We start from the raw sequence: 20,250 nt of genomic DNA, 5'->3' as shown, positions 1-20,250 counted from the left end.
GTGGACAGGTGTCTTTTATACAGATGATGAGGTCAAACAGGTGCCATTCATACAGGTAACGAGTGGGGGACAGAAAAGCTTCTTACAGAAGACGTTACAGGTCTGTGAGAGCCAGGGATTTTCCTTGTTTGAGGTGACCAAATACTTATTTTCCACCCTGATTTACAAATAAATTCTTTTCAAATCCTACCATGTAAATTCATGGATTTTTTTTTCACATTCTGTCTCTCACAGTTGAAGTGTACCTCTGGTGCAAATTACTGACCTCTGTCATCATTTTAAGTGGGGGAACTTGCACAATCGGTGGCTGACTAAATACTTTTTTGCCCCACTGTAAATATCACCAAAAAAAGCAGTTGATCTTTGAATATGACATTATTATTGTCAGTAACATATGCAACACATGCACATGCTGAACCTGTAAATCTTCAATGGTTTAATTGATTTTAATGAGGTCATAATAAAACATCTCAATGTTAAACTCGACTTCGGTGAGCACAGAATAATTTTACTGACATTATCTCAGGATGACGTCCTCAGAAATGGCTGCTATGGTCCCACAGCGGTGAGCTTTCTCTGTCTTTGCTTTTCATAAAGCCTCAGAAGAGTTTGACTGACAGGCAGCAGAACTTAAAATGACTGAATTTTTATTTGGGGGCAAACAATTTTTAGAGCGAGCAAATACAGAAGTATTAAAATGGTGAATGCTCAGTGACCTTTGGACCTCCTCCCAGGCTCATGGTGGTATAAGACTTCTGGGATAATAAATAAAAAGCTGCATTATGAATCCAAAGAAAACAAAACATCTAAAATGTACGATGCTGCTTTTACGTGCTTAAAGGACGTGCGTTTGACATTAATCGTATTTTCAGGATTCGACACACCAGAAGAGTGCAAGAGTCAGTGAAGCAGTATTTTGCTGCACCACAAACGCATTCATTGAAAACTGCCAAGTGAAGTTTTAGCACAAAACACACTCAGTGCCGATCAGACTTGACACTCAATGAAAGTCCAAGCACTCGACTCCAGATAAGGACGAAAGCTGAAAACTGATGCAGTGCAGCAGTAGTGTAGATTCTGAAAGACATCTAATTTTTCACAGGTGGTTTTCATGTGTAAACACGTGACTGCATTTAATAAAGCTTAATGCCACGGAAGAACTGAGTGCAGTCTGGGGCTGTTGAACCTCGTCCTCCCACAAAGCGCTGCAGAAGTTTCCATTCCACCAAAATACAGAAAGGCCAGGACGCCGGGTGTTACTGCGCTGAGAGAAGATGTCAAAACCCCATCGAGGTCCTGACAGGACCAACAGGTCTGAAACAACCACTGCAAGAAACTCTACTCGTATGATAAAGGTGCTGTGGTTTCATTAGCAGGACGTCTTTATACATGTGAACTGTGCTGGCTGAGAACGTTTGCAGGAGAAGGAACGACTGTGTTCATAAAGAGAATAACTGTTTACATGGTTTTACAGGCACTGACTGTGCCGTCTAATACGAAGCTGCCTTAGCCAACGCTGCTAAAAATATTGATGAAGAGCTGATGTATTTTAATTAAAGGATAGCTTACGTATCTTGCAAAACAATCAACTGTTCTTTTACTGATATAATCTAATTACTTTATTTAAACCAGGCTTTACATTTGTTTCGATAAAACATTTTATAAACGATAAGCTATCTCATGAAAGAAGTACATCTGTGATGAAATCATTTTATCAGAGGCTACATTCAAAGTTCAGGTAGTCGAATAATTTCACAGGGCCTATTGTGTTTCGGCTGTTTTGGGGTTATACAGAGGTTATATATATTTTATCCCTTTGTGCTGGGCATGAAGGGATCAACTATAAAGCAACACCACTGGCAAAACACAGAAAGGTAAAGCTGCACAATAAAACATCAAACAGGCAATACAAAAGGCACAGGCTGAAAATAACCAGAATTACAATATCATAGAAAAAGCCACAGGCCGGTAAAATGTGCCTGCTTGGATAGATACACTGTAACTGCTCCTATCTCACTGATCCATTAGCATTTGAATGGCTTCAACTGCCACTTCAAGCTGCCATTCACTCTGAATACACTACGTCAGTGAAATCACTGGACGCCTGATGACTCTGATCATCAGAGATTTTTCTGAGTGTGTAACACGTACTGTACGCACAGCAATGAACAAGTTCACTGATTCTATTGAAGCTTTACTTAGATTCAAACAATATATCTCATTTTGTGTAAGGCACCATTTCACTTAATTAAAAGGAACAAAAGCAAAAGTTTACTGAATACTGTGTGGATCCCACGCAGCCTGTGCATTATTCATCACACGGTGTGGAACTAGCACACTTCCCTGTTGCAAAGCAGTGTGAAAAAACGAGTACACGGCAGACTTAAGATATTTAAAACTAATCCTTATATCGTCTCAAAGACACCATGTGATCAGCTTCCCCTCATGGCAGATACAGAGTGCTGTGGGGATTGTGTACGTGCCACTGAGCCTCCTAACTGCCTTTCACACACCTGGAGCTATGTGCTGAACATGAGTAAATAGTAAAGTGAATGTAGTAGCCTTGATGTGGTGGTCATCGACTGTGCAGCGTGCCTTAAAATATGTGAGAAAGGCTGCTTTGATTCTGCTCTCAATGCTGCTCTCCAAAGTATCGTCTTTACAAAAATTGGCATTAACTGGAATATAAAACACACTACTCATCACTCTTACAGCCATCTGGCAAAGACGCACGAGCGAGAAACGAGCGGCCTCAAATGAACAAAGCATGAATAATTTGTTATGACTTTACCTTAAAAGAAATTATGCTCACATGAGCAAAACTACTTGTGAGTTTGTCCACTTCGTTTCAGCTCTTTGGAAAAACATTAGTGCTTCATGATTACTAAAATCTATAAATGTAAAACATGTCAACTGTCATCATTCTGAAACACAACAGCAAGCCTGGTCTAATTTGCAGTAATTAGATGTACGAACACAATGATTCTAGCAATTGCACAAAATTAATTCCATCTGTTTTCACATCATGCTTCACTTAAAAACACTGTTTGTATCCCAGAGGAGGCTCAGTCTGTTTAGTTTGGTTATGATCCTCTCAGATTCAAAATTTTTTGTCCTTCTTTTTCCCAATGCTGAGGTGTATTTGGTTGCCTCTGATTCCACTTGTACGTCCGCTCACACAAAGGCATGCCTCCGTCCGCTCCGCTAGCCCAGCAGAAGTTTCTCACAGCCTCCACACTCCAACACACAGATGGCAGAGTATGAATGGTGAGTGTGGCACTGTTCCTTTGCCAATACTGACAACAAGTCTCACCACGGGCACGAGAAGACTTACCCGAGGCTGAAAGTCAGAATGCCCCATCTGGCATAATTACGGCCTCCCTTTAGGGATCGCTGTGGCCTTTCCCCGAAACGTCTTTGCAGTGATGGCCTGTATGTAATGCAGGACCAAATGTAGACACACGTCTAACGCAAAAGGTAAAAGCGTAGTTGGCTCAAGGACCTTTTCGTGATTTTCCAAGCTTAAATTAGGATCTTAGCCGGTTACTCGTCTCTGTCGCTGTGGTTGGTATCCTCTAGGTGGCAAGAGTGACAAGATTGATTCCACAGCAGTGAAATTGGGTCATATATTCTCTTAGGTTCAAACATTTAAGAAGCGTGCAGGGGAAATAACATTTGTGCAAGATGTGCCATGACTGCAGTGACACGATTTATTGACAAGTCTTTAGAAAGTTATCTGGGAAGCTTAAGTGTGTCAGCTTTGATGTGACGTGGAGTTGTCCGGGTGGCGCAGAAGGTGGAATTTTCCCTAGAAATTGAGAGATAAATGCAGTTACACTGTAGCTGCTTGTTTTTTTTTATCCAAATGTAATCCTGCATCTCAAACTCGGGCTCAAATGTGACAGTAAACGTCGTTAATCCCTCAAAGCACAATTTGCTGAGAGATTTGGGAACTGGTGCACAGCCAGGCTTCTGACATGCCCTTAAATATTGGAGGAAACGTCTCGGGTGTGGGTGTCAAAATCTTCTAGCAAACAATGAAATTTTAATTCTAAACACTTCTGAGGAAGATTATCTGCTGTAATAGTATTTGATGACACCAGATTGTTTCCTCGCATTAGAGGGAGCAATGATATGACTGACAATATCTCGCCAGGCTGTAGAATAACAAAGTGAGACGCATGAAATATTGATTGCAGTTATCTACAGTTGTTTACATATTGTGTTGTGGGCCTGACAGTCGCTTGTAACCAAAAAAACCCAAAAAGAAACCTGACACGGGACTTAAGATTTCTGGAAGCCTCCAAATCATCAAATGCACATATCTTTAGCAGATGTTTGGAAGAAAATTACAAGCTCATATTTTCTGGTAAAGTGAGTACAGCGTGGCAGGGTAACACTGAAAGGACTGCCGTAGCACAGCAGAGAGGAAAGTGATCACTTTGACTACTTACTGCAAATGTTCCATCCATTAGAGGGGCAAAAATGTAATAAATATGCTAATATGTTACAGTCTATGAGGCTGGATGGCAGGACATTTTCAACCTACTGAGAAACGCTGAAAATGTGAAGCCGTGTTTGTGGCGAGTCGTTTTGGAACAAGAGCATCACTTATCACAGACTCCTTCACCCTGGAGAAAAGTGTTTGTTTGTTTGTTTGTTTGTTTGGCTTGTTGTAATGAAAAGTTAATCAAGTGAGATAATTGAACGTTGTTCAGAAACAGAGGGTGGGAGGAGAGATCATGTTTGACACTGTTTATTCTTTAAAAAAGCTTCATCACCAGAAAACATAGGAAAAAAAAATGGATGCAAATATTTTCAGGATTAGTCCAAGATGCTGATCTCAGTAACAGATTTGAAATGCTCGAGAAAAGAGACAAACAGGAGAGACGATACGCACATTTCTTTCTTCTGCTTTCAGCCAGTGTAAGTCTGATACAACATTAACTCAATAACTCACATCGGTGCGCAGAGGCCAAACGCATCGCCTTTGACAAGTTGTGCTATGACACAGAAATCATCGCTGCATAAAAGTCCAGATTACCCTTACGTAGCAGAAATAGATTTATACATTTGGAAATCAAATACATTAAAGAGCTTGTCAGCACAGAGCGCCGGGAGAGGCATCCGCACCTCGTCACTGTAACGCTCAGAGGATGATTCCTGCCGACAGACACAGAATGAGACTGGCACAGCTTCACTCAAAGTCCAATCAAATCTGCACTCCACTGAAAGCAATTTGTAACAATGTTTATTAGTTATTACAAATTTAAATCATTTAACGTCCAGAGCCCATATATCTCTGCCACATGTCTCATTTTCAGACAGAAGCAGGGATGTAAGGCCTGAACCTTAAAGTCTGGGTGCAGCCTGACCCTGAAATCATTCAAACTTCACCTGAAACCGAAGAAGCAAGGAGCCCACGTCTGATTTAAACAAAGGATGAGAGGATTGGCAGTCAGTGAGGACGTAGAGGGTTCAGTCTGCATTTAGATATTATTATCATATTCCAATATAATTTGAAGGCTAATTTAAGTCTATAAAAAATATTCTCAGCATGGATAATAAAAGTGTTAGTTGTGGTTCTAACATTTCAAAGGTCGTATTTATAGGTGTCACTTATCTGGAAGTAGTAATAAAAATATATTTTGCTTGTCTAAGTAACAGAGAGACCTGCAGAGGCATTTAATCCCAAGAACGTTATTCTGTCTCTTAATTAACTGCATGAGCTTAAATCCTTGTGCAACCAACTAGTACATATGTATATATGTAGCACATCTGTATATTTGTGTGTATAGCAATATAGAACATCTGCATACTTCACTTATTTGTACATAATCTGTACATAACTATTCCCACCTTTTATACTATCTTTATCTGTACATAATCTGCTCCTATTGCACTTCTGATTAGATGCAAACTGTATTTCTCTGCCCTGTATTTATACATGTGTAATAACAATAAAGTTGAATCCTAATCCTTTAAAGCTGGAAAAATGGTGCACAAAATGCACATTTGCAAAGGGGTAAAATGGCACAGCACAGCACACAAAGTTAAACGAAGCAAACTGTAAAAGTAAATATTAATTGATCCTATTTTCTGACACAAATAATGGATGGTACATCCTGGCAACCTCATGACTCACCATGGGAACTAGTGGGTGTCAGCTGTATCCATTACTTTTAATTGGCCCTTGGAAACATTGTAATTGTGTTATATACAGAGTTTTTGTATATGCCTGTGATTTCTATATTTGCAGCATGTTTCAAATGTACTTTTTGAGTTTCTGTACATGACTTGTGTTTCTGTATTTCAAGTTTTTTCGCATCTGCATCACATTTGATGGAGTTTGCTGTATTTGCAGAGCATTTCTGCATTTGCTGGAGTTTTCTATGTTTGCCCCTTATAGCTGTATTTGGTCGTGCTTTCTCTGTTTGATTGGATCCTCTCGAGCTGCAGTGTGTTGAGCACTCCAGGAAGAAATTGAGAGAAATCACTTCACCATTATCTTTTATCCCCAACATCTCTTGAGCTGCTGGACCTCACGACTGCCTCCCCAAACCTCCTAATAATCAAACTCATCAGCCTGTTGCTCATTTAACAACACACATAACCCAATTCATATATCCGTCTTTGCCAAACATCAAACACAAGTGAGTGGCTTTTTTGTTGTTCCATGAAACATTCTTTGGTGAGCAAAAATAGCACAGGACCCAGCATGCACCGAGCACAGTAGCCAGACATGACAGCCAATAAGTTATTTTTGTTGTTTCTCCAACAAATTAACAATAACTAGCTCCAGCTGAGGTTGTTTGCTGATACAGTTGCCATTACAGCAGCTTGAAATAATAATCTACAGCTTAACCCTCAGCCTACCACAGACTACAGAACTACAGTTTTTAAAATATTTCCCATGTATTCATTACAATGTTTTATGAGTTTAATAAACCTTTTGTAAAGACTGCTTATTGTGGTTTTTACTGCTTTTTTAAGACAGTATTTTGGTTTTCTGGATGATCTCAGTCAAACATTAAGTCTAACTATAAACTGTCAGTAACAGGCAGGCTGTCAGTCGTTCAGTTCAATAACGATTTATTTATATAGCACCAAATCATAACAGCAGCTGCACAGGTGCTTTATATTGTAAGGACCTTACAATAATACAGAGAAAACCCAACAATCATATGACCCCCTATGAGCAAGCACTTTGGCGACAGTGGGAAGGAAAAACTCCCTTTTAACAGGAAGAAACCTCCGGCGGAACCAGGCTCAGGGAGGGGCGGGGCATTACCCAAGGCCAATTAGGGGTCATGGCGGACGATCAGATTATTCAGGTAATCTGAATACATTTTCTTATAACCTCTCGGTCTCGCCGCAGTTTTATTTAAGTTTTTTGACAAATGCTGAAGATTAAATGAAAGCAGAATCTAAGGATGGTAAAAAAATTAAAAACTCGCTATAACAATTTTTATTTTAATGCCGATAACATAAATAACATGATACTAACACAATATTTTGTTTCTCAATAGACTGTAACCTGCCCAGGTTGTACCCCACCTTTCACCACCGAGGCAACCGCCACATATGATCATGCCCACTCAAGACGATGTGTGAGATTCCAGTGGAGGCGCCGTCGGAAGCCTCGCAGGAGCAGCTTTTTGGTTAAAATGGCATCCAGTCCACTTTTTGTGGAACCTGCATCACCTTCCACACAGCAGGTGAGGAGGGCAGGAAGAACAACACAGGAAACGTATAGAGAAGCTTCAGAACTTTCAAAATAAAAGATTCTGGAACACTCCTGGCTTATCTGTGCGAGAGATGTGACGTTAAAGATACACACCCAGTGTGTTAGTCATCGGGGACCAGTTCATTTTTCATGAACACTGACTGAGCTCCCAGGGAGAAGTTACAATAATGCATTAAGCTTAATGTTATTCTGTTGTCTTGATTGATGCAGCAGTTGGTTTATACACAAGCCTCGCTGAAACAGAAGGATTAAAATCTGCATATTTTAACAAATGCAGATTCATATAGAGATAATTACACAATATAAATATTGTACTACACATTACACATTATGAATGACACATGAAACAGATGACACAGAACACTGATCTTTCCCTAAGAGAACATAGGCTTAGCACAAAGGAGAGAAATTGAGACCAGGCAAACTTTCCTAGTGGGGGCAAAGCTGAGAATCGGAGCCCACAGAAGGATGATATGGAAGAGTGAGAAGCAGCACTGTGTGCCAGCAGTGGGTTAAATGATTGAAGAAGCTCTTTCACTGGCAATGAGAGATTCAGCACATGCATGGCAGATTAAACAGAACGCTATATTAGAGTAGGGCCTGACTGCTGCATGTGTATTCAGTATGTGAATGAAGTTATTGGGGGACTTATGCTGTCTGAGCTAGCTTCACAGGGCTCCACTGAGACTGGGATCTCAACTAAGCATGAATTATATCTATTGTGTGCTGTTTTTGATATTCAAATCGACCTGTTTTCCGTGTGACTATTTTTTCTGCGCCGCACTTCGTTATCAACAAATGAACCGATTCGGCTATAAATGTCAAGTAATGATGAGCTATTACTAAATAAGGCTGTTGATGATTAATGTAATGGTGTGGGTCGAGATAACTCGGGGATAAATGTAGCAAAGTACTTGTTAATGTGTTGCTTAAATGTCAGTGGAGGTAAAAGACGTTGGGAGCCGCCTGTCCTCCTATAGACACATCTCTTTTAGAGCAGCTCAGATTATTTGAAAGCATTTATTGTAAAGGAACCTGTACAGCTTTGGACAAATAGCGATATATTGTGTTATACAGTCAAACTGTTGTCTAATATTAATTTGTACCACAAGATGGTTTAGAGTCAGTGCAGCTCTTGAGTCCATCATAAGAGGAAGCTAAAGGCAGGTGTAAAAGAACAAGCAAACAATGCCCGTCATCCGCAGCATCAACTCCCAGAAAGAAACCATGAAATTCAGAACTATACAAGAATGCATCACAGCAGCTTCCTACTGCTGGAGACTAAAGGACTAAATGAGAATGGTGATGAACATTTCTTCTAGACTGGGAAGATCAAAGCTTTTAATGCTAATGTTTGCCATGTAGCAACAGCTTCCAAAGGGAGATCATTGTCTGTTATTACCGACTGTTCTGGGTTTCCACCAGAGGATTTGTTGAGACTGTAGCAGCTAACCACTTGCTATGACGCTAACTGTGGTGCAGCAGAACCAGAATAGATGGTGTAGAAACACTGATATATATATATATATATATATATATGATCAGAAAATCTTAGCTTACAGCAGTAATACAATCATTAGAGTGATTAGCATTTCATAGCTATCAACCAAGCTTGCACAGTGTTCACAGAGCTATATCACAGAGCCTATCCCGGCTGTATTATGGCAAAATACCAGGTACACTCCGAACAGGTGGCCAGTCCATCATGTGGCTAATACAGAGAGACAGACAACCATTAACTTGCATCCCCACTTTTAGAATCCCTAGTCAATCTGAATAAGATGTCTTTGGACTGTCAGAGAGCATAAACACTCCCCACAGCAGGGCTCCAGCCCACCACACATCCTGTACCCACAACCCTCCTACTGTAAAAGAGCTAACCTGTAAAATGCATTGCCACTTTAAATCGATATACAAAATACTGCTTCAGGCTTTGTGCTGCTTTTCACATGAAGGAGGGAATAATAACAACTCATCCTAGCATCTAATTTTACTGGAGAGTATTGCACCACAATCTACGTATATGCAAATCCCATTTTATTGTATGCTCACGATGTGTACAGCCAAGGGCACATGATGGGCAAACACTGAAATCGATTCCATAACTCTGCGTCCGTGTTCATACAGGCATGAAAACAGGCTATGATTATTTTTGGTCACCTGTGTCTGAGTCATTAAACCTTCAGCTGATTTGTCTTGATGGGAAAAATGTGTACATTAAAGTTTTGTTAACTTATGATTAAGGCAGAGCATTTCAGTCTATGGATCAATCGTTCAACGCTGTCTCAATAAGCTACAAAAGATAACATCCAATTTAAAAAAAGCTCATCCTCAGAACTCAGACAATAGCTAAGGAAGGCATTAATCTGACAAAACACCAGACTTTTTGATCAAATTTAAACCAATTTCAGAATTTGAACTCAAAATATAAACAAACTGTTGAGATGAATGGCAAACAAAGTGTGAGGAAAAGGTCGCTGGGTGTTACTTTTTGGTTACGTTACTGTACTTTATTTAGACATCGACACAGCAGCGACTGCACTGAGCTGGCATCAGTCTATCGATGATCTTTGATGATGCTGCTGTTAATGTGTCATCACCATAAAGTGTCAAATCTCCCTCCGAGATGAAACGCATCAACCAAAGAGTTTAGAAGTGACGTTTCTCTTAAACTGCTTGAAACTCCCACAGGCAAAGACAAAAATAATCACTGTGATATTAAGCATGATTTAATTTCTGAATAATAATATTCAACATAAACATAAATGGATACAACTTTACTTCGGCTTTAAGCCTTTTGTCTTTTTCACCACATTTATTTAAAGAAGAGAGCGTTTGCTTTCTGGGACCACCCTAAAGATAACATATGAAGCCACAAGTTGAATTCTGTTTATTTAAGTCTGACATTTGTCTGCCTCGGTGCAAACAGCAGAGACTTCAGAGACTAACGGCACAACCGTGAGCATATGATTAAGAATGAGCAGGTTTCCTGAAGGTGAGCTAAAAGAGTTTGGTGGTTTTCCATATGGGCACCTTCATACCGAGGCCTCCCGGGACGTCGGCATGTATATTCATAAGAGGTGGGCAGGAAAGGCAGGGGAAAAAAGTTTTAAGAAACACAGCTGGCTGCCTAAAACTTCTCTTTGGTGACCTCAATTTCTCCTGCTTGAGTCTGGTGTGTCCGTGTGGGACTGAGTATCCTGTACAGTGTAAACACAGACGAAGCATAACGGCTTATGTCATTGCAAAAAGCCAAGTTTAAAAAAGGAAAAGAAAGAAAGAAATGTGAAAAATAATGAATGCATTAATTATTTAATAAATAGATGTATTTTTCATGCAGGACTGATTTATTCACTGAGAAAGAATCATTCTTTTTATTCCTTGAGGCCAGGATGTGTTGAAAGCAGCCGACAGCACGGCTGCATTAAGAGGTGAAGCGTTTGTAGTCCGATCACACGCTCTTACACAAACTATCAGATAGTGCCTTCTGAAGGAATTTACAACACAAAGATGCCACGAAACATGTTCACTGATAAATGATGTGCAGCATAACATCAGAGGAGAAACACTAAAACATCTTAATTTGAAGAAAAGCTACTTTCAGCTGCTCGCTTACGTTTGAAGAGGTCACCACAGTGGATGAATCAGCATGTTCGATTTTACAGCGCATGCTTTTCCTGACACAAGCTTCCCGTTTATCCGAGTTAGTACCAGGAATACTGAAGGTTGTGAGCCCTGAGGTTTGTGTCTCCTGCTGGTCTCGACCCTGGGATTTGTCACGTGTAAGGTAATGTGTTAATAATGTTTTATATAGAATTTGTAGCAATAAGCAAATAATTTTGTTTTATATAAAAATATAAATATTTTTATGTAATTTTATTTTTGTAGTGATTCATTTAATGTTAGACATGGATAACTCAAGACAACAATAACAAACAAGCATCATTTTTCATCATATTTGCTGATTTTGTATCATCAAGTTACCTGTTAACTCATAAGCAGTGTCGGTCCAGTTACTTGAAAATAGTAATTAGTTACTAATTACTGATTACTTCTCAAAGAAAGTAATCCTGTTACTTTACTGATTACTTATTTTCAAAAGTAATTAGCTACTTTATTACCTTTAAAAACATGATACATTTCATTTCATTTATTTATTTATTTCACACTTGGTACAAAAAATCAAACAAACCAACCACACTTCCTATCAAAAAGCTCTACAACCATGTGTGAAAAGGAGCAGGAAGAAGAAAATATTCTTATTAAACCCTGCCCACTATCTACAATCCAATTTATATTACAAGTGGGCACCAAAAATCAGGGAACAAACTAACATTAACATTTATCTCCGGTCCTAACCCAAACCAAACAACAAATTTACAATCAGAATATACCACTCCACATAGTAACAAGGAGAAAAATTAAAATTAAAATAAATAAAACAAAAATTATAATGGATCCTTTTTCAATGAACTCCAGTTTCATTCACATTCTTCATATTGAGTTATTGTTTTAACACTTTTTCAAACAATGTAAATTTATACAATTATTTAAATTATAATGAAGTGAGTTCCACAGTCGTATACCCCTAACCGTTGGACTCATTAATCTTTGTGTAGTCCTAACTAACTGATGCTTAAAATAAAATTTCCTTCTGCTATCTTCTCCCCCTGAACACAATAAAAATACTCTTTGTAACTTAAAGGGCAAAATATTATTTTTAGCCTTAAACATAATTAATGGTGTCCATAATTTCACTAAATCTCCTAATTTTAATAATTTCGATTTTATAAATAATTTATTTGTATGTTCTCTATATTTAATATTATGAATCATTCGTATCACTTTCTTCTGTAATAAGTTTAGAGGTTTATAGTATTCTCATATGTATTCCCCCAGACTTCAATACAGTAACTAAAATATGAGAAAAACAATGAAAAATATAAAATGCGCATTGTTTTATAGTCTAATAAATCTCTTACATGTTTTTAACCATCTTCTTTCTAATATACTCAATATGTGATTTCCACGTCAAATTTTCATCTACTATTACACCCAAAAAACGAAATTCAGTAACTCTATCAATCAATTCTCCATCAATGGACATAATGACTTCATCCTCCTTAACACAACCTGAATATGTAATAAAGCAACAGACCTTTCAGCCCAGTTCTGTTCTTTCTGCGTAATCAATCATATAAAATTAAATCAAATGAAAAAGTCTATTTTTAAAAAATTGTTTTATTAGTTTTCATCTTTTAACTTCATGCATCAAGTGAAAATTAAATTATATGCAACTGTCTCTGACTGGAAGAAATGTGTTTAACAGTTAACCTATTTCCTGCATATTGCAGCACATAAAATATTTTTTGTGTGTGTTTACACTCACTCTTTCAAATAGATTCAAGTAAAACACAGTAAAAAATAAATAAAATCAAAGATTCAGTGTCTCTAAAATCACCTGTTTAGCAGGAGTGGGGCTGGTGGGGGTTTGCCCGGCAATTGTACTCCCTTATTTTACAAGCTACTTGAAAAAAGTATTTGGATTACAGTACAGGTAATCCGATTACTTGTTAACTCATTAACTCACACCTCAAACACATCTTCTCGCGTTACTGCCCATCTGTGCTCATAACTAAAACACTAGTAAATCCAGGTGCATCGTGGGCAGTTCTGATGAGCTACACAGAAACACTCACATGTGCCGTATAAGTTTCCTAAACACACTTCACCTGTTTGCCATCTGTTGTGTTGATGGTGAAAGCAGGCTAATAAAATGTTCTCATTAATGTCAGAGAGCAATTGTGAGACATGAAAAGCACAGTGGGAGTGGGATTTAAAATACCTGACATCCTGACTCCAACACACTGTTCAGAAACTTGAAATGCAAAGTAGTACATTCAAATTAAGCCACTGCATGAAAGAGTGTGTTTCCATGCTTCTGGGCGCATTGCCACTTTATTCATCCTGCATTTTTAGCTATAGGAAAAAATAATGTTTTTTAAGTGTCCGTAGGAGGCCTTGAAACAATGATCTGTAAAACCACATAATGACTTGTGTAATATACAAAATAAAATAACATGCAGGAGCTCCTTCATATATATAGAAGTCTTTACTGAAGCCCTTAAAAGTTAAGATAAATAATAATTTGGAAAATGGACATAAAGGTTAATTAGATTTGAAATGAGCCAGAAAAGACCAGTCTAAAAATATTATAGGGACTGCTTACTGTAGGAGATACATGGAGTTAATGAATCAGGACCCCCATAACACGTCTGTGTGACTGATACTTTCAGTACTTTGTATCTTTTTTTAATTGGCAGAAAAGCTGAATGTTTAAAAGTACTTTGTAGTTACTCTTTGTTCTGTACAGAGTTAAAAAAAAAAAAAAAAGGTTTAAAGCTTTGTTCAAAATGCAGGAAAGTCAAACTGACCACACACCCTGCTCATCCACTCCTTCCCTTTAACATACTACGCACAGTCGTAGAATCAAGTAGAAGATTTAGCAGCTGATAGATTTTTATCACCTTGTCCTCCCAGCATCGATGGATTAACTGCCATTTTTCTGCATTTGTTGACACACTTTAGCACCAGTATGGCAGGAGATACCTGAGCCTGCAAAACCGTCCCTATGCGCGCTGCTAGTGCTGACTTGAGCATATCTCCCAGGTGGCCTTTTGCATTTTCATTAAGTCTGACATGACACACACACACACACACGACAGAACAGTATCAGACCAGGGGTTTCAGACCCCTCGTTTTAGTTTGCTGTGCAGATAATCGGCAATAACGTGTCTCCCCTTAATAGCATTGTGTAGCTCAGAAACACAAGCCAGAGCAGCGAGCTGTGCTGTTACAGCTGGATCGTACTTTTGTTTTCAAGTCCAAACAAAGTCTTATCCTAGCATGAATATTTAAGCTTTAATGTTAGGTTATACCTTAAAAATGACAGGTTTAGCCGTTTGTTTGACATGTATAAAGAGACAGAAGCTAGCATAACATTAGCTTATAACCAGCTCTTATAGTTACCTGTCTAATGTGGTGACAATAACTAACTGCCACAATATCAGGAGCTACAATCGGTGGTAGCAGATGGCTGCTGGAAGTTTCTTCCTGTTAAAAGGGAGTTTTTCCTTCCCACTGTCTCCAAGTGCTTGCCCATAGGGGGTCGTCTGATTGTTGGGTTTTTCTCTTTATCACTGTAGGGTCTTTACAGTATGATCAAATGAAGCTTCTTGAGGCGACTTTTGTGATTTGATGCCATATAAATAAAACTGAACTGAATGACACTCCCGACTTCAGTTCAGGAGACGAGATTTCAGGTGAGGAGGAAGAGGATACGGTGGAAGTGAGGAAGGAGAATTCAGTTTAATTCAATTTTATTTATACAGCACCAAATCATAACAACAGTCACCTTGAGGTGCTTTTTATTGTAAGGTCGACCCTACAATAATACATACAGAGACAACCCCAACAATCATATGACCCCCTATGAGCAAGCACTTTGGTGACAGTGGGAAGAAAAAACTCCCTTTTAACAGGAAGAAACCTCCAGCAGAACCAGGCTCAGGGAGGGGCGGGGCCATCTGCTGGCACAGGTTAGGAGTGAGAGAAGAGGAAGAAGATGAAAATTAAATTTACAAATCCTGCTCATATATAGCTTGAAAGAGCTTTTGTGTCTGCAGATTAAAATTATCTTATAACAGCAACTTATCAGTAGCTTTTTTTTTTTAGCTAAATTTAGGTGTTTACAGTGTTTTTCCCATTTCCTCTTATTTCTGGAAAAAAAATTCTAGCATAATTATGCTGAAGTACAGAGGGCTAAAAAGGGCTTAATTTCAAAAACAACACAATTACTGTTTAGTGTGAGCATACTGTCGAGTTTTGTGCCTCGTGCCAACAACAAGACATTTTCAGTCTTCACAGCTCAGAGTCAGAAGCTACCACTTCCTTGCACCTAGCACTCACACAGAGACAAAGCCCAGCATGACTCTGACTGTCTTACAGGTCAGAAAAGGTGGTGTTTTCAGCCAGACAGCAGCTACTGTTGTGCCAAGACTGCACCAATCATGAGGCAAATGCTGCCTTATCACAGAAGCCAGGTGTCCATAGCAGCTAAGAAAGTGAGCAACAACAAAAAACTTGTGTACAACACAACACCTGGTGTTACCGTCCCGCTGTTTCTCTTGCCTGCTCTGACAGCGTGGATGATAGAAAGTCACCTTGGTGCAGAGTTTCACCCAAAAAGTTCCAACGTGCCAGCTCGAAGCACTGTTTCACAGATTCATGTCTGCAGTTAAAACTTATGGGTTTAACAGTGCACATCGGTTTGAATGTGAAAATTATCCTCAAACTTCCATAATGGAGGAAAAGCACATTTAAATGGCCGTAGTTTAAATAATTAATCTCTAATGCAAAGCAAATTAGCACGAAATAAAAGTGAAGCATTTTCCGCAGCTATTATACAAATCCAATACTGACTCAACGGGTAAAGTAAATTCCACAATCTTAATAATCCCAATATGATGAGTGTGATCTGACTAATTACCGCGATAATGAGGATACTTATTAATTTATGTATTCTCAAACCCAAGGCAAAGGGAATGTGAAAACACCGTTAACTCTTACCTCGACAGTGAACTCCTTCATCGTAGCCGTCTTCACAATCTCGAGCCCCGTTACACAGTTTGTTGAAGTGGATGCATTTTTTTGTCCCGGTACACTGTATGTGATTCAGGGGACATCTGATCACCACCTCTCGTGCACCTAAAGCAGCGAGAACAAAAAGACCAACATTTATTTTAACATTATTAATTCATGCTTACTAAATGAACTTTGAGCATAAGGAAAATCATTTACAGTGGAGACAAAAAGGCCATAGTTAATTAAAACAGCATATTTCATTGTAATCATTTGCATTTCTTGCACGTAATCATTTTTACTGGGTGTTTTTTCCTGCGTCTCCCCAAAATGCTGATACTCCAAGACCTCTTTTACAGGAGGACGAGGAACCTATACATATGCAAATGTGTTTGCACTTCACAGCATTGTTCTTTACACACAACAGATGTTCGCCACACTGCTTTGCAGACACATCGGTGACGTCCTATAACAAACGGCCCGACTCTCGCCGTCAGCCAGCCAAACGGCACGGAGCAGCTGTTTAAGGATTCACGAGGCCCGTAGGTGACCCTCGTTCACGCAGCAGCCACCAGAGCACATAAAACACAGCTGACCAATACACCAGCACAGTAAATGTGTCACAGCACCACCTTAACTACATTGATATCAATTACCAGTGTGCTGTTGCAGGCACTTAATGGGAAGATTTATCGTGCATGTGATGAGATCTGTAACAATCCCCAGAGTTCTCCCATCCCAGCACACTCGGACCGCGCTGACCAGATGATTTTGTGTCACCTGTCATACTGTAAAGTTAGGAATCCAGCAATTAATGTGGTTATTCCAAGGAAAGAGCCCTGCAGATTCACACAGGGAACATGTGGACATGTTCGTTTCTTCTCCAAGAAGTGGTGACGAGCGATGTTCTTTAATGAATGTGTCTTGGCTTTAAGCCCTTCAAGCACTGATGATTCCCACTCTTTATGCCACATTTAGGTAAGTCAGCTCTATGTGACCTTGTCTCTGAGAGTTTATATTTCACATGAACAGCAGCCGTGTCTGCTGGGACCCAGAATGTGTTTGGAACACGAGTCCTTCAGATCCAGCTGTCAGAGGCTTCATGGATCTGAAACCTAACTTACTCTCTACAAGACAAATCTTGAATCTGTAACTCTTCATGTTTAAAACACTGCTAGGGGTTTTGTGCATTCTAGTTATGTACTGAGAAATATAAAATGCACGTACACCTCATGCATTTGGAAACAACACACTCTCACCTCAAACACATCTCCTTCTGTTAGGCGTTAAATGTGAAGTAAAGCTTTGAGTGGAAACGCTTCAGGACACACGCAGAGAGAGGGACACTCTGTCACAGAGCATTCAGCCCGCTGCTCCAGTGTCCATTTGGCTAATTTGCTATTTAACACACAGCTGTAAGGGTCTCTGACAACATATCAGTGTTGTCCTCCTCTGCCTTTCCGTTCTCGCCGCATGGGTTCTAATCTAATGCGATAAGCGGAGGGATGGTGCATGAATATTCAGCGGCTCTGAGCTGTCATACAGGGGAACACAGATGGTCTCTCAATGGCTGAGGTGCCACAACTCCTTTGTCGATTGGCAGCCTACTGTACAGCACCGGATGATCGCTTGGAGTGGAATATACAGTAGAGGATTAGGCTTCATCATATATGTTCCTCTGTAGATTATTAGAAATGAAGACTGTCTCTTTAAGCGCCTGACATCATCTTTGAAATCACCAAACTAAGTGTCTAAAGGATCAAACTGAAGAGTGAGATCCACAGAATAAAGATTAAAAATTAAACAATTAGCCATATTAAAATCTGTATAAAATAATGTCAGCTGGAATGAGTGTCTGACAAACATAAAACCTTAAACAGAGGAAATGTGCACCCCAGTCAGATATGCTAAAAATGAATACAAATAAAAATTGTGTGATAAAGATTAAAATATCAAAAACAAAGCTAGAAGTTAAAATAAAATCTCTTTCTGTGGTGTCAATAGTGCAGCTGTGTTACTGTGAGCAGGGCCATACCTGCTGCCACACACTTCTTTCAGAGCAGATATTTAACTTTAAAGAATAATTCATATCACTGATTGATTTCCAGTTAGTGTCCCAATAAGCCACAAAGATGAAAATCACCACAAGCCCCCTTACGGATATTAACACACCCACTAAGACCTGCTTCCAGGAAAGAAAGGTTCACGTCTGAGCTTCTCTCACAGGTTTTTATAGAGCGACTGCAGAGCAGATTTGTATCATCTCTGGGACAAATCGCTTTAAATACCAGATTTATTCATCACAAAAACGTCTGATCTGGCAAAATCATCAATGCATTTTTTAGGCAACTAGTGAGAGGTGGAAAGAAATGTGATCATTTTCACTGGTCAGCATTACAAATTCATCGGGGTCTCAGCCAAAGACACCAACTGTATTGTTTATTCTGTCTAAGCTGTTAGATGTTCAGGTGTTACAGTCCTATAAGCTCACCTGTGTGATTTTAGAAAAATATGACCAGAAAAGAGCAACATTCAATCCCAACGCAAAGTAGTTTATTTAAAATGAAACCACTGCGCACTAAACAGCTGCCTGTGATATTATATGTAAAGACACATACTAATAATAATGAACAGATAACAGATCTGGTGTAAAGAATACAAAGTAATACTCTGAATATGAACTAAATAAAAACTTGGGCCAAACAGAATTTCAAAGATAAAAATGATTTTTAGCCAAAATTTCAACCTTGCAAAAAGAAATAGCTCAAATTTTTCATCTGTTAAATTCATTATCATTGACAGAATTTTCCATCTGTTCACTTCTCGTGACTTTTTGCTTTAGACGTAGTGTGAAACTAAATAATGTGGATGGGAACTTGAGGTCGTGACTAGTCGCTGCTGCATGGAGACAGAGTTCCAGTCATACTGGTCCGGATGGTTGAGTCTAGGAAACGTGGCCACGATCAGGCAAAATGACCTGTGCAGGAGGGAAATGGTGCGACAGCAGAGATCAGACTTTTCTCTGAGACCAAAGATCTTCAGCAATGAGAACATCAGACGTGACAGTGAAAGAACAACTGTTGAAATTCAAAGGGAAAAAACATTCTCCTTATTCTGTTAGATGCAAAACGAACCCTGCAAAGGTGCATCACCCTCGTGACAGACTGGCTCAAAGAACATGACAGGAGGCTGATTTAAAAGATAATTTCTTGAAAATAAACTAAAAAGCAGAAACTTTAAAGAGATCACTTTACATGGTAGAGAGACACTCACAGCTCCTCTGGGTCTGCGTTGTAAGTGTGGAACACCCAGATGACCTGCATCAGGTTACAGCACGCCCATATCTGAGCCATTTATCAGCAACAGCAGCTCAGGCCTGCTTCCAACACAGTGCGAAGGGCATCAGACTGTAACAGCAAGTTACACTCAGACAATGATTCTTTGCCCTCATAAACACATTTGGAGTAAAAATGTAACTGAAATATTTATTAAGGAGATTTTAATTTGACCAGATTCCACAAAAATTTAGTGTTTTACATCGTACTCGTGTAACTAAATTACATGGAAAAGATACATGTAATCACATTACTTAAAGTCACCGATGGCATCAGACACATTGCTGTTGCGTTTTGGACTGAGCTTAGATTATTCGGATTATTAAAGAATGATTAAAGCTTTTGTCAGTATAGAGACTGATACACTGAGATACAAAGACTGATGCCTCCTCCTGGTTATTCTTCGCTCAGCTGGTAGGAACTAAGTGTTGTTATTGAGATTAAATCTCTTTGAAAATAGTTTGTCATACTTTTGTTTATTTATTGGAGATGTAAAGATTCCAAATCTGGGGGAAAAAAATAGCATAA

At 39.1% G+C, this 20,250-nt stretch overlaps 1 protein-coding gene across 5 annotated transcripts in view; it reads right to left on the bottom strand.

Moving 5' to 3' along the window:
- Positions 1-20,250, bottom strand: part of lrp1bb (low density lipoprotein receptor-related protein 1Bb) — a 256,409-nt gene that overhangs the window by 149,127 nt on the left and 87,032 nt on the right. For all 5 annotated transcript variants that reach the window (XM_087830079.1, XM_087830082.1, XM_087830080.1 and 2 more), the window contains one exon: positions 16,376-16,513. In XM_087830079.1, the coding sequence (XP_087686205.1) occupies positions 16,376-16,513 (138 nt within the window). The remainder of the gene's footprint in view (positions 1-16,375; positions 16,514-20,250) is intronic.

Source organism: Neolamprologus brichardi, chromosome 16, assembly GCF_056152115.1.
Source record: "Neolamprologus brichardi isolate AB-2024 chromosome 16, ASM5615211v1, whole genome shotgun sequence".
NCBI classification, from domain to species: domain Eukaryota; kingdom Metazoa; phylum Chordata; class Actinopteri; order Cichliformes; family Cichlidae; genus Neolamprologus; species Neolamprologus brichardi.
Note: the sequence above shows the minus strand (reverse complement) of the source record. Positions and strands in the feature narration are given on the sequence as shown.